General features: G+C 45.2%; 1 protein-coding gene across 2 annotated transcripts in view; it reads left to right on the top strand.

Annotated features, from left to right (window-relative positions):
- KCNJ6 (potassium voltage-gated channel subfamily J member 6) overlaps positions 1 to 15,209 on the top strand; it is a 331,877-nt gene that overhangs the window by 233,161 nt on the left and 83,507 nt on the right. For both annotated transcript variants that reach the window (XM_027548902.1, XM_027548903.1), the window contains exon 3: positions 314 to 1,234. In XM_027548902.1, the coding sequence (XP_027404703.1) occupies positions 314 to 1,234 (921 nt within the window). The remainder of the gene's footprint in view (positions 1 to 313; positions 1,235 to 15,209) is intronic.

Below are 15,209 nucleotides of genomic sequence, written 5' to 3'. Positions count from 1 at the left end.
CATCTCAGAGAGAGCCAGGAGACACCCTGCTGTCAGAGCCGACTCTTAGAACTTGCTGGCAGGGAGACACTTTCACAGCAGTGAGCCTTGTCCTGATGGGAAGTGTGGTAAAGTCCTTACACAAGCTAGATCACAGGGCACAGGCAGATGACGCTCCCCCCAAAAGAGGCTTCATCTGCTCTGATAGGAGCTGCACAAATGGTCCAATGATGCTCGGTCGTCTACCACACTGCCAACCACCAAGGGGGTTTCCAGGACCCTCAGAGAGCCAGCGGTTCATTTGGTTTTTCTTTTCTTTTCTCCAAACCACCAGCTAACGTCCTAGAGGGTGACTCCATGGACCAGGACGTTGAGAGCCCCGTGGCCATTCACCAGCCAAAGTTGCCTAAGCAAGCCAGGGACGACCTGCCGAGACACATCAGCCGGGACCGGACCAAAAGGAAAATCCAGAGGTACGTGCGGAAAGACGGAAAGTGCAACGTGCACCACGGCAACGTGAGGGAAACCTACCGCTACCTGACCGACATCTTCACCACCTTGGTGGACCTCAAGTGGAGGTTCAACCTGCTCATCTTCGTCATGGTCTACACCGTGACGTGGCTCTTTTTCGGGATGATCTGGTGGCTAATTGCATACATCCGAGGAGACATGGACCACATAGAGGACCCGTCGTGGACTCCATGCGTCACCAACCTCAACGGGTTCGTCTCTGCTTTTTTATTCTCCATAGAGACAGAAACCACCATCGGTTATGGCTACCGGGTCATCACGGACAAGTGCCCGGAGGGCATCATCCTCCTCCTCATCCAGTCGGTGTTGGGGTCCATTGTCAACGCTTTCATGGTGGGGTGCATGTTTGTTAAAATATCGCAGCCCAAGAAGAGGGCGGAGACCCTGGTTTTTTCCACGCACGCGGTGATCTCCATGCGGGATGGGAAACTGTGCCTGATGTTTCGGGTGGGGGATCTGAGGAATTCCCACATCGTGGAGGCTTCCATCAGAGCCAAGCTGATTAAATCCAAACAGACCTCGGAAGGGGAGTTCATCCCTCTGAACCAGACGGACATCAACGTCGGGTATTACACGGGGGATGACCGTCTGTTTCTGGTGTCTCCACTCATCATCAGCCACGAAATTAACCAGCAGAGTCCTTTCTGGGAGATCTCCAAAGCCCAACTGCCCAAAGAGGAACTGGAAATTGTGGTCATCCTGGAAGGAATGGTGGAAGCTACAGGTAAGGCATTCCTGCTCTGGGGTGTCTGGGGATGGATGTTCATGTTAAGCCGGACTTCAAATCCTTACTCATGACAAGATGTGGAAAACCGAACCTCCCTCACTATTAGACGTCACCTCTTTATTCATGAAATAGTACGTAGCCTCTTACCTTAAGGATGTCCACCAAGAAGTCTAACCGTTTAGCTTTAAAAAAAAAAAAAAACCCTTGGGAAAATAAATTAATAATTTTTTTTTGTTTTGTTTCCGTTTTTTTTTTTTCAATTTTAATTTAAAAAAATTATACATGTGTTCCCCATCCTGAACCCTCCTCCCTCCTCCCTCCCCATACCATCCCTCTGGGTCGTCCCAGTGCACCAACCCCAAGCATCCAGCATCGTGCATTGAACCTGGACTGGCATCTCGTTTCATACATGACATTTCACATGTTTCAATGCCATTCTCCCAAATCTTCCCACCCTCTCCCTCTCCCACAGAGTCCATAAGCCTGTTCTATACATCACTGTCTCTTTTGCTGTCTCGTATACAGGGTTATCGTTACCATCTTTCTAAATTCCATATATATGCGTTAGTATACTGTATTGGTGTTTGTCCTTCTGGCTTACTTCACTCTGTATAATAGGCTCCAGTTTCATCCACCTCATTAGAACTGATTCAAATGTATTCTTTTTAATGGCTGAGTAATACTCCATTGTGTATATGTACCACAGCTTTCTTATCCATTCAGCTGCTGATGGACATCTAGGTTGTTTCCATGTCCTGGCTATTCTAAACAGTGCTGCGATGAACATTGGGGTACACGTGTCTCTTTCCCTTCTGGTTTCCTCAGTGTGTATGCCCAGCAGCGGGATTGCTGGATCATAAGGCAGTTCTATTTCCAGTTTTTTAAGGAATCTCCACACTGTTCTCCATAGTGGCTGTACTAGTTTGCATTCCCACCAACAGTGTAAGAGGGTTCCCTTTTCTCCACACCCTCTCCAGCATTTATTATTTGTAGACTTTTGGATTTAAAAACACCTCTTAATATATTTTAAATTTTCAAACATTTACTTAAATGAAAATTTGATCTCCCTCTAAAGCAATTTTATGTGGTTTTAAAGCATTGTTTAGTTTGTATAACTTGAGGCTATTTATTGCCAAGACAGGAAGAAGAAGTTAAGCCTTTCAAAAGAAAACCTGACAAATTGCTTTAATAAAAATGCTATTTTGCCCCTTCTTTGGGAGTCATTTGCAAGACCCACAGCCTTGGCTTTTCTTTTACATCAAGTGAGAATTTGGTGTCTTTTCTCTATACTCTAACTGCCACACCTCCTGTAGACCCAGTAAATAACTCAAGCAGAAAAGAATAAAGATTGAGACCCACTCACCATAGTCCTATCGGCCCTTCTGCTGTGAACAGCTAATTGTTGGAATATTTTAACCAAGATAATCTCTTCTAAAAATAGAGAAATGGTCTGTTTGTATTGAAGTCTTCACTCATATCTTTTCATATGTCTTACACATCCCAGCCGCAAAGGAGGTCCTTCCATATTCATCTGTAATGTTGTATGAAATAGAGTCATAACCCCTGACCTAAGCTAATAGTGTCCCATAGGATGAGCATAAAGTAGAACACTAATCCACACATTGCTTTACTGCCTTCTGACTTATCGATTTTAGCCTTGGGATGCTCTTTAGTTGTACAATCGGCCCTTCTATGCTTTGAGGTCTTCAACTTGAGGCTGAGGGTAGGTTTACACAATCTGAAAATGCGTGGCCACTGGCCAGACTCCAGACTCTTCGTCCACCCATAACTTGAGCTCGGTCATCCATCCAGTGAAAGTCCTGGACCCAACAGGCAAGGTCATTACCTCTAACAAATTTCTCTTAAGGTGGTAAAACCTTCGGCAGTATTTTTTTTAAATGCTGCAAGGATGAAAAGGTGAGTAAAAGGCATTGCATAAACTGTGCTCCTTTGCATGAGACAAAAGGAACGTCTAAAACAAAATAATTATTGTGAAATGCTAAATAAGTGCTATACAGGTGCACAGGGCTCTCTGTACCCTGAGTCTGACTTTGGGGCACACTGGTGAGGCAATAGCTGTGTGGGAGGAAGGGAGAGGGGGAGGAGGAGAGCAGGGAGGAGCCTGGATCAGGGAAGAGGGGAGGGAAAACCGACTCAAACGGAGCTCCATCAGTTCCCAAGGACCAGAAACTTCCTCCCCGGCCAAGCACAGGGACTCTGGGTCCCCCTAGTGGTGGCCATTGAGATACAGCCTCTGGCAGCACAAACTGACCACTGGGGATGCAGTTTTAATATTTGATTTCTCGCTATAAACTCTCCCAAAAGGACAGGAGGGAGGAAAATGGGCAAGCTTCGTTCTCCTTCCATCTCTGAGCCCCAGAAGCAAAATCCAGTGGAGTGGTACCATCTGGTTACTGGTGTTAATTCGAACTTCAAATTGCAGGAGCAGTGTTTCCTCAGATCAAAGCCCAATCTCGAAAGATAAACAAATGCGGAATAAGGAACTTATCTTTGTGTTGTCCCTGAGTCGGAATCCTCCCCAGGGCATGCCGTGTCCTTCTGATGACAGCTTGTAATGAGTGAGCCTTTCCAACCAGAGGACCGTCCCTTTGTTGGTAATTAATAGTGACACTTGCCTCTGAGCATCGGTGGCCTTTCTGCTGCTGCTTTAGAGAAAACTGGGTGTTTGCCAGCAAAAAGGAATCAACACACCCCTGTTCCTGGGAAAAGGCAACTGCTATCAACTTTCTAAAAATAATAACAATAATTTTCTAATTTCTCAAAAATAGAGGGAGGAGGTGTGCTCTAGAAAGTTCTGGGTTTTTCTAGAAGCTAGACATCTCTTGGTTTTTCTCTTGACAGGATTTGCACAGTTCAGTCTTTCCAGCACGTCTGATCTCTTAAACTTCAGGGGGACACTTTTTTCTTTGTGAATGAAAAGCACAATTGGGATTTATGGGTATGAAACAGGCCTTTGGGAAGGACTCCCTGGTGGCTCAGACAGTAAAGCATCTGCCTGCAATTCAGGAGACATGGGCTTGATCCCTGGGTCGGGAAGATCCCCTGGAGAAGGAAATGGCAACCCACTCCAGTACTCTTGCCTGGAAAACCCCATGGATGGAGGAGTCTGGTAGGCTACAGTCCATGGGATCTCAAAGAGTCCGAGAGGATTGAGCGACTTCACTTTCACTTTGGGGAAGGAAAGATGCTTCAGTGAACCAAAGCCACAGGAAAAAAATTAATGTGGACCAAATGCACACTGAGGAAAACAAATTCACAAAGATCTCTTTATTCATTGGAGGGCTAGATGGGAAATTAGGAGCCATGGAAACCCAAGCTGACTCAAAACAGCCTCTGCTTGACTCCAGCTTTGTTTCAAGTCTGTCTCAGTTGACCTTAAACTACTGTCCATGACCTCCATTAAGGGGCTTCTCACTGAGGCCCATTTCAAGGACAAGCCCCATCAGCAACACCTCTGCACCCTTGAAGCAATGCCCTCTTCCTGTCTTGCACGGTGTGGTATCTTCTGGAGATCTGAGCTACTGAGCAGTAGGCTGAGAAGACCAGTCCTTCAGACGGCTGAGGGCTCAGGCTCAGCACAGGTCAGCCAGTGACCCACAGTAAATATCCCATCCCCGAGCTCGCTGCCCCCAGCCTGCTTCATCACATCACTCAGGGTCAGGCTCATCTTTAGAAATGGCAGGTCAGCTCCTGGAAGGCAAGCGGCTGAGTCTTGCCCACCTTTGAGGGCTAGTCCTGGCCCTAAGACAGACCCACGCTCCTGGTGGATGGCTTGGATCTGGCCCTGCCCAGATCAGGGGGAATGTGTCACCTCTCAAGAACCTTCCAGTCATGTGATTCTATTTTTGAAAATGAATCCAACCCTGGAAAATTCTGACACCAGCCACCCAGACATCTGGGCACTGGCCATATCTCATTGCGCAAATGTATTTTTAAAGGGGGCCCTTTATGTGCCTGACACATGGGCAATTTGGAGATAGTGATGTGTACAGAAGGGTTCACAGCTACGTAAACAAACACGCGGAGCAGCTGCGGCAAGCGTGCGTTAAAATAGTAAAGCATTCATACAGATGATATTTATAGAGGGCAAATTGGCCTGGAGGCTAGATGACGGCCACGCAGAGCTGGGCCCCGTGCCAGCCAGCGCCTCCTCACTATAGGCTTTCTGATTGATGAACTTCCAAATTTACCCCCAATGATTATGCAACGGTGACAGGCAGCCCTTTCCAACACCTCAGCAAATATGTCTCCTTTAGGATGAATCCCTGGTAAGCTTTTTTTTTTTTTTAATTTTATACTGGAGTACAGTTGATTTACAACATTGTATTCATTTCAGGTGTACAGTAAAGTGATTTGTTTATATGTATCTGCATTTCTCCTCTTCTTTGGATTCTTTTCTCATATAGATTATTACAGAATATTGAGTCAAATTTCCTGTGCTGTACAGTAAGTCCTTGTTATCTATTTTAACCTTTTATATATATTTTTTTAATTGATGGAATCTATGAGACTTATACAAAAGTAGACCAAATCATGTAAAGAATTCCCATGTACCCACCAGTCAATTTCTATAATTGTCAATTCATTGCCGAGCTTGTCTCATCTGTATTATCTACTCACTAACTCCCCCTCCAGCATCATATTATTCTATCCGCAAATATTTCAGAATCTGTCTCTAAAAGATAAGGACTCTTTTTAACACGTAACTGTAACCTTGGTATGACACCTAAAAAAATTAATGATCATTTCTTAAGATTCAATATCTACTAAATGTGCCAAGTGCCAATTGTCTTACAAATGTCTTTTTAATTTTTTTTTAATCTGCTTGTTCGAATCCAAATGAGGTTAACACACTGTGGTTGGCTGAAATCTCTTCCAAGCCTTAGTCTGTGAGCTCTTCTTCCGTCTCTGTGGGATTTTTTTTTTTCCTTTCAGGTTTTTCTCAAAGAAGAGAATTTCTGAAACATTTATATACTACATAGAAAACTGGGGATGGTGGAGGGTGGGAAGCTGCCAACTTGGTGAGGTTATCCTAGATAACATTTTGTAGATGACAAAGAGGGCTGACTGTCCAGAAGTCAGTATCTGGGGGTTACAAAGGAGGAGAGGGCAAACCAGAAGCAGATGAAGGCAAACCCTCCTTCTCCATAGCAAAGCTCAGTTCCATTCCAGAGTCACTTGATTTCACACAAAGCGAGCTTAGTCGCATAAGTCACGCAACAGACGGCAGGATTTTTGTTGCAAGTCTTCACCCTACTCTTACTTTACTGGTGAGGAAATTGAGTCCCAGCAAGACTAGTGAGCTGGCTAAGGCTAGCTCATCAGGGGCAGAGCAAAAATTTGAAGCCCAAAAGCCACGGATGATGCTGTCCAGCCCCTAGGGGCAGCGCTGAATGCTGTCGGTTCGTGAAGATTCTGTCGAGCAATGCACCCAGAAGGACAACTGGCATTCAATGTGAGGACAGGATCTCTTCTCTCCCACCATCAGTTTTTTCTTTAAGGTTTCTCTGTTGGGCTCCAATGTTATCAGCTTATTTTAAAATTCTTTATTACATTCACATGAATTTTTAACAACCGTATATTAAAACCAGATATGCCACAAAGCCATTCTGAAATTGAAGTTAAGTAAGCACCACCTACAAAAATACTCCTGGAAGAACATAAAGTTCCGTCAAGTCATCAGACTTCCCAAGGACCACTTTTGTTTGCCGTAATCGAAATGCCGCTTCACTATAACAGAGGCGCTCATAGAATCTGAAAAAGTGGCATTTCTCAGCTAAGACGGCTGAGGGTTAGTGTTACAGTCCTTTTAAGCTGTTTCTACTAATAATATTTCACAGCCTTTGTATTTCTCAAATCTTATTTTCTTCTTTGGATAAGTTACTGCTAATCCCTCTGCTGGCCATTCATTATCTCCAGATTTGTCATTTTTCTTTTGTGTTGTAACCCCAACTACCTAGCCTGGGAAAAGAGTTCATTGATAAGATCTGGAATGCTTAGATCTTGGGTGAAAATCTCCCGGTAAATCTCTATAAGGTGCAATAAAAAAAAATGATTCAAAGGTATATGAATTTATTTTTCCTGGTAGAAATCTACCACTCATCAACATCAAGAAATCCAACTACGCTTTCTTCTGCCAGCATTAGGTTCAGATGATTTTTTCAGAGCTTCCTCTCAAACGTCCACCTCAGTATAATATACCTGGGTATTGTCATTGGCTGGATAAAACCTGATAATACCTGCTTCCCAAACATGGTCAACTTTCTGTGACCCTAAGCAGTTTGGGGACACTGTTCCGATCCTAACGATCAGAAGTTGGATGCAACAGAACACACAGAATTTTAACCTCTTCCATCACCCCTTCGAAAAAAAAAAAAGACCAATGCTGTCACTCTGTTAAACATTATAACTCTGTTAAATATTTCTCATAATTTACAAGGCACTTAGAATGTCACAACTTAGACAGCAGCAGTGTATCAAGGTCAGCGTATATTATTGTGATTGAAAAGGCAAAAGAACTGGGTAACTATAAAACTTTTCATTATTAAAACACCAGTACCCGAAAATCTGGGGCTCCCCGGGCAGCTCAGGGGTAAAGAACTCACCTGCCAATGAGGAGCTGCTCGAGACACGGGTTTGATCCCTGGGTCGGGAAGATCTCCTGGAGGAGGAAATGGCAACCCACCCCAATATTCTTGCCTGGAGAATCTCCATGGACAGAGGAGCCTGGCAAGCTGCAGTCCATGGGGTCACAAAGAGTTGGACGTGATTGAGTGACTGACCACACACACACACAAGAAAACCCATTGTTCTTCCTTCTCCAGACGGGCCTTGAGGAGCTCATAAACTAGATGTTCAGGAAAAGTCAGGGATGGTCACACAATATATACCATTTAAAATTCAAACTCAAGAGAAAAATAGACTAGCACCTAAAAGTTTGCTTTTTAGCTAATTTTTTTTTCAAACTCTGAAGTCAATATTCATGTTGGGAAGATACTACACCATTCAAATTAATAGATGAGTATCAAAGAGTGAGACTCCTCTAATTAGGGCATCCTTAAATAAATTGAGCTTTATTATTTCCTAGGGCATTCAGTAATATGAGTGCTGACAGCGTGGTGCCAGTGAAGCAGTTCTACCCAGCAATTTCTAATGACCGGAAGAGGATCACTGGGAAAAACTGTGTAAATTACTCACATACACAAATACACACACACACACCTCTGCTAAATACCTAAACATGCAGAGGGGCTTCCTCCCCAGTTAAGCCCTTGCTCCTCTGTTTTATACCAACCCATGTACAAATCTTATTTGTTGTATTAATTATTCAGTACTCCTCTTTGTTTTGGAAGTAATCTCTCTAGGCCATAGCTCAGTTTATCCGCACTTTTCTGTGTCATTTATAGTGTCAGGCAATCCTGGGTTGAAACCACAGTTGTCGCATTCACTGGCCCATTTAACCTCTCTAAGGCCTCAGTTTTTCCCTCTTTAAAATGGGAACAGGCTTCCCTGGTGGTTCAGTGGTAAAGTATCTGCCTGCCAATGCAGGAGACGCAGGAGACATGAGTTCGATCCCCTAAGTCAGGAAGATCCCCTGGATGGGGAAATGGCAACCCACTGCAGTATTCTTGCTTAGAAAATCCCATGGACAGAGGAGCCTGGCAGGCTACAGTCCACAGGGTCACAAAGAGTCGGACACGACTGAGCACGCACACACATCACAGAATGGGAACAGTAATGGAACCTACCTCATCGGTGACTTTTCAGCATCACAAATTCTATTAGATCATACCTTCCCCCCTGGACAATACAGGCGAACGTAGGTAGAAAGGAAGGAAGCCAGGCATTTGGGAGAGCCAGTCCCATTGTCTCCAGGGACCCATACCCCAGGATGACATGACTGCCCCTTGGAAGGCACTCTGGAGAAGTCAAAACAGCAAACGCCAACCTGGGATGGCCAGGGCAAGAAACGCCCACTCACCACGCGAGAGTAAATGCCAGCTGGGCCTCGTCTCACTTACCCACCCTGAGTCAGAGATTGATGTGCTCTGAATTAATGAGGCTCACTGGACTCAGAAGAGACTTTGCACTCCTATAGATAGCAACATTTTATCATTATAATGTCTGCCCAAATTTGACATGAATATCGATTATGCTCAGGGCTTCCAAGGCCACTCCTCAGGGAGGATAGGACCAAGAGTCTGCATTGAAACAAGATTCAAGTTTCAACTGAAACAAGTTTCTTTTTCTTTCTTTCTTTTTTTAATACATTGAAACAACACAAGTTTCAAACAGGACAAGTCTGCCCTGAAACAAGTCTGCACAGAAAGAGGATTTCTGTGTTCCCAACTCCCTCCCGGGTCCTTCATAAGAACTCATCAGTTGATGCCCCAATTTGGAGAATGTATTTTTGTGCTGTAAACTCAACTGAATAATACTTACTTACATAGTAAGTCCTGAGAGAAACTTCTGCTTTAAAGTACAGATGTACTTCCACAAAGCAGACGGTAAATGTAAATCTCTACATAGCCAATTTCATTGTTCCCTATTTATTGGAAATGGTAAACATTGTAGCAGTCAGCTTTGGCTCCACCCTGCTGCAGTAATGAACAACTCCAAGTTTTCTGAACACCGAGGTTCATTTCGCACTCATGTTAAACGCCAGCTGCAGCCCTGGGTCATGTCCTGCTGGCTCCAAGATGCAGAAGGAAGGAGCAGCCTCACAAAGGACGTGCCATTCTAATGGCAGGGAGAAAAAAAGGAAATGATGGAACACCTCGCTTCTGTCTGCCATTCATTAGTCATAGCGAGTCATATGGCAGTGCCTGATGTCCACGGAATGGGGATTGTGATTCTCTCACAGGAACTCGGAATAAATAATTCAGAACAAAATAATACTATCTACCACAGATACCCAGGTGGTTCTGAAAACCCACAGAGTGAGTTTAAAAGTTTCTGCAAGTTAGGGCTTAAAATGTGTGGTAGTCCTTAGTGTTGTTCGTGGAATATGTCCAGCTTCCATCCTTCTGGACACACGTTAGGATCCTACAGGTTTCCCAGTGGCGCTAGTGGTAAAGAACCCCTCTGCCAATGCGGGAGACATAAGAGATGCAAGTTCAGCCCCCAGGTTGAGAAGATCCCCTGGAGAAGGGAATGGCAACCCACTCCAGTATTCTTGCCCGGAGAATCCCACAGACAGAGGAGCCTGGTGGACTGCAGTCTATGGGGTCACAAAGAGTCAGACAAGACTGAGTAACTAACACGCACAAACCAGGCTCCCATTTCTGTTTCTATTGAGCGTGGTCACGTGACTTATGTTTGTCCCGACCATTTGGGGCACTAGAACTGGGGTTGGGGTGGGGGTCCCTATCCCTGACCCCTGGACCTGAAGACTGAGCTCCAGAGGCAGCCCTCCTTTCTCATCCCTTTCCGTCCTGTCTTCTGCTCAATCAGTTGTGATGTCCACACGTGGTAAATTCTCAGGGTCCTGGAAGGCAGTTGCCAGTTTGGTGCAAGTGTCAGTCATTCACAGGCTGTGTGTGTCTCATAAAGCCACTGGTCTGTTTCACTGCTGTCGTGACAGTACTCAGATAATACCCACCCTCGAGCAGGGCCTGCACGTGGCAAGTCAGTGGCTCTTTAGGGACAAATCTTCAGGTTTCCTGTTTCTGTACCACGAGGCGAGTAAGCATCGCTTTGGCTTCCCTAGGGGCTCAGCTGGTAAAGAATCCACCTGCGATGCAGGAGACCTGGGTTCAACCCCTGGGTTGGGAAGATCCCCTGGAGAAAGGGATAGGCTACCCACTCCAGTATTCTTGGGCTTCCCTGGTAGCTCAGCTGGTAAAGAATCTGCCTGCAATGCAAGAGACCTGGGTTTGATCCCTGGGTTGGGAAGATCCCCTGGAGAAGGGAAAGGCTACCCACTTCAGTATTCTGACCTGGAGAATTCCATGGGGTCACAAAGAGTCAGAGACAACTGAGCGACTTTCACAACAGTATAAGCACACGTCATGAGAAGCATTCTGGTGGAAACCTTACAAGTCAACATGTGATAATGCCCTTCCTAGTTCCACGGTTCTCATGGAAGCACAGGTCACAGTGAAGTTTGTCATTCTGGACCTTTGACTGGCTTTGAAGAGTATAGCTTTGCCAAGTCACTTGGGACTTGTTACATGACTGGGGAATAACCTGATAGTGTGTTAAGACACTGCAATGTGGGTTGTTTGTCATTGTTCGGGCACCCAGTTGTGTCTGACTCTTTGTGACCCCATGGACTGCAGCACACCAGGCCTCTCTGTCCATCACCAACTCCCGAAGCTTGCCCAAGTTCATGTCCATTGCCTCAGTGATGCCATCCAGCCACCTCACCCTCTGATGCCCTTCTTCTGCCCTCAGTCTTTTCCAGCATCAAGGACTTTTCCAATGAGTCAGCTGTTTGCATCAGATGTCCAAAATACTGGAGTTTCAGCTTCAGCATCTTCAGTCCTTCCAATGAGTATTTATGGTTGATTTCCCTTAAAATTGACTGGTTGGATCTCCTTGCAGTCCAAGGGACTCTCAGGAGTCTTCTCCAGAACCACAGTCCAAAGATATCAGTTCTTCAGCACTCCGTCTTCTTTACAGTCCAGCTCTCACAACTTTATGTGACCACTGGGAAAACTTCAGCCTTGACTTACTGACCTTTGTAGGCAGAGTCATGTCTCTGCTTTTCAACACACTGTCTAGGTTTGTCATAGCTTTTCTGCCTAAAAGCAAACATCTTTGGATTTCATGGCTGCAATCACCATCCACAGTGATTTTAGAGCCCAAGAAGAGGAAATATGTCTGTGCTTTCACCCTTCCCCCTCTATTTGCCATGAAGCAATGGGGTCAGATGCCATGATCTTAGCTTTTTTAATATTTAGTTTGTTCGTTACCACGGTTCTAACTTCTTCTGCCTGGTACAAAACACCATACAAACATTTTGACAGGTTGACTGTTGTACACTGTTGATAACTCCAGATATGACATGAAATGGACTTTTGGCCAGCTGCTTTGCAGAATTTCTCCTCCCTCCTTTAAATTCTCTCTTCACTGGGTAAGACTTTGAGGTCACACAGGCAGAGTTCAAAGTCTGCCTCCACTCCTGACTGTCCATGTGATTGGGCATATCACATTCCCTAACTTTGCCAAACATTGTTTCATTCTGAATAGGAATGATACTTATATTTGTAAGAAGATTCTGCAGGATAATAAATGCATGTCCTTCATCATGGTACACTACTAAGTGTCCAGTAAATGTAAAGAATGAATCTGTGATTTTATAAATGATACTATTCTCATCCATCATTCACTAGGTGACTGTTGAATGTCAATTACTTGATTAGATGCTTTATATATATCATTTTCAATCCTTGAAGCCATTCTGTAAGGGAGCACATATGGATGTGAGAGTTGAACTATAAAGAAAGCTGAGTGCCAAAGAATTGATGCTTTTGAACTGTGGTGTTGGAGAAGACTCTTGAGAGTCCCTTGGACTGTAAGGAGATCCAACCAGTCCATCCTAAAGGAGATCAGTCCTGAATACTTGTTGGAAGGACTGATGCTGAAGTTGAAACTCCAATACTTTGGCTACGTGATGCGAAGAACTGACTCATTGGAAAAGAGCCTGATGCTGGGAAAGATCGAGGGCAGGAGGAGAAGGGGACAACAGAGGATGAGATGGTTGGATGGCATCATTGACTCAATGGAGATGCGTTTGAGTAAACTCCAGGAGCTGGTGATGGACAGGGAGGCCTGGCGTGCTGCTGTCCATGGGGCCTCAAAGAGTAGGACACGACTGAGCGACTGAACTTAACTGAAAGGAGGTACTATATTCTCATTTAACAAAGGAGGAGGTTGGTTCTCAAGTGGGGCATTGGGGAGCGTACCTTGTCGGAGATCACCCAAATGATGAATTAGCAAAGCTAGGATTCCGTCTCAGGGATGCCCACCTTCCAGTCTGCCTCCTTTGCGCCTCTCCAGGGAAGGCATAGCACACAAAGGCACACGGAAAGGTGCGGTTGTTGATTAAAGAGCATTGGTACGTAGACTGTGGTGGTTTGATGATATATTCTTTTTTTTAACTTTTTATTTTGTGTCAGAGTATAGCTGATTAACAGTGTTGTGGTAGTTTCAGGTGGATAGCAAGGGAACTCAGCCACACACATACATGTATCCATTCTCCCCCAAACTCCCCTCCCATCCAGGCTGCCACATAATGAGGAGCAGAGTTCCCCGAGCTCTACAGTGGGTCCTTGTCGGCTGTCCATTTAAAATATAGCAGTGCGTACAGGCAGCCAAGAGTCCGTTCTCTAAGGCTGTGAGTCTCTTTCTGTTTTGTAAGGAAGTTCACTCGCACCATTTCTTTTGGATTCCACATGTAAGGGACGTCCGAGGCATTTCTGCTTCTCTGTGACTTGCTTCAGTCAGTATGATCGTCTCTGGGTCCATCCATGTTGCTGCCCGCGGCATTCTTTCATTCTTTTTCATGGCTGAGTAACATTCCATGGTGTATATGTGCCACACATTCTTTATCCACTCCTCTGTCCGTGGACGCTTCGGTTGCGTCCATGTCTTGCCCACAGCACAATTGTAAACAGTGCTGCAGTGAACACTGAAGAGCAATAGACTTTCCAACCATTTTTTTCCCCCAAATATATGCCCAGGAGTAGGACTGCAGGGTTAGATAGTTATACGCTGCTGCTAAGTCGCTTCAGTCATGTCCGACTCTGTGCAACCCCATAGACAGCAGCCCACCAGGCTCCCCCATCCCTGGGATTCTCCAGGTAAGAACGCTGGAGTGGGTTGCCATTTCCTTCTCCAATACATGAAAGTGAAAAGTCAAAGTGAAGTCGCTCAGTCGTGCCGGACTCTTATCGACCCCATGGGATGCAGCCCACCAGGCTCCTCCATCCACGGGATTTTCCAGGCAAGAGTACTGGAGTGGGGTGCCGTTGCCTTCTCTGACTTATACACTATGTAGCTCTATTTTTAGTTGGTTGAGGAATCTCCATACTTCTCTCTGTAGTGGCTGCACCAGTTTCTTTTCATTACTGCACTGGCTTCCCTAATCAGGCTCACCTCACCTGACCGCAGGAGGCAGGCAGGGGCATCTGCTCTTACATAACAGTTGGCACTGAGTCTCTTGAAAGGAAACCTCCTTGTTCATGCCCTCAGATTCCCAGTTCAATGTTATCAAGCAACCACACCAGTCAACACTTCGGGGCAACCCAGTCCACAGCAGTTTTGTTCTGCATTAAGCATAACCCAAAGTGCAACCACACAGCCAGCTCAAAAAACCCTTAGGGGAGGAGTTTAACACTGAAAGAAAAGAATCACTTTAGACTCTGAGCTTCCTGCCAGAAAGCACGATAATAAAAAGATTTAGGCTCTGAGTAGCCTAAGTAAACCCTGTTGGGGTTTCCATTTCACCGCAAAACATCCAACAAGATGGTTTTTGGAGTTTGAGGGGAATGATGATCAGTCTTCTCTAGTCACTGAGTCCATCCTTAGGAGATTCTAATTAAACATTTGCTAAGTAAATACATTTTTTTAACATTTTTCTCAAGCATAGTTTCTATGGGTGAATATTAAGAGAAATCTGTGTGAGTTGATGGGTAAAGGAGGGGCCGTAGGGCAATGAGATTAGAGAAGAACATAGAGCAGGGAGCAGCAAAGGGACAAGACTGATGGCCGAACCTGAGAGGGACAGACGCTATGTTCACATTAGCCCCAAACAGTTGTTGTCCAGGCAGTGAGTCCTGTCTGAGGCTTTGCCATCCCGTGGACTGCAGCATGCCAGGCTTCCCTGTCCTTCACTATCTCCCTGAGTTTGCTCAAACTCATGTCCACTGAGTCAGTGATGATATCCAACCATCTCATCCTCTGTCATCCCCTTCTCCTCTTGTCTTCAATCTTTCCCAGCATCACG

Source organism: Bos indicus x Bos taurus, chromosome 1 (assembly GCF_003369695.1).
Source record: "Bos indicus x Bos taurus breed Angus x Brahman F1 hybrid chromosome 1, Bos_hybrid_MaternalHap_v2.0, whole genome shotgun sequence".
Classification (NCBI taxonomy): Eukaryota; Metazoa; Chordata; class Mammalia; order Artiodactyla; family Bovidae; genus Bos; species Bos indicus x Bos taurus.
The sequence above is the reverse complement of the archived record's forward strand: the minus strand, read 5'-3'. Positions and strand labels throughout refer to the sequence as shown.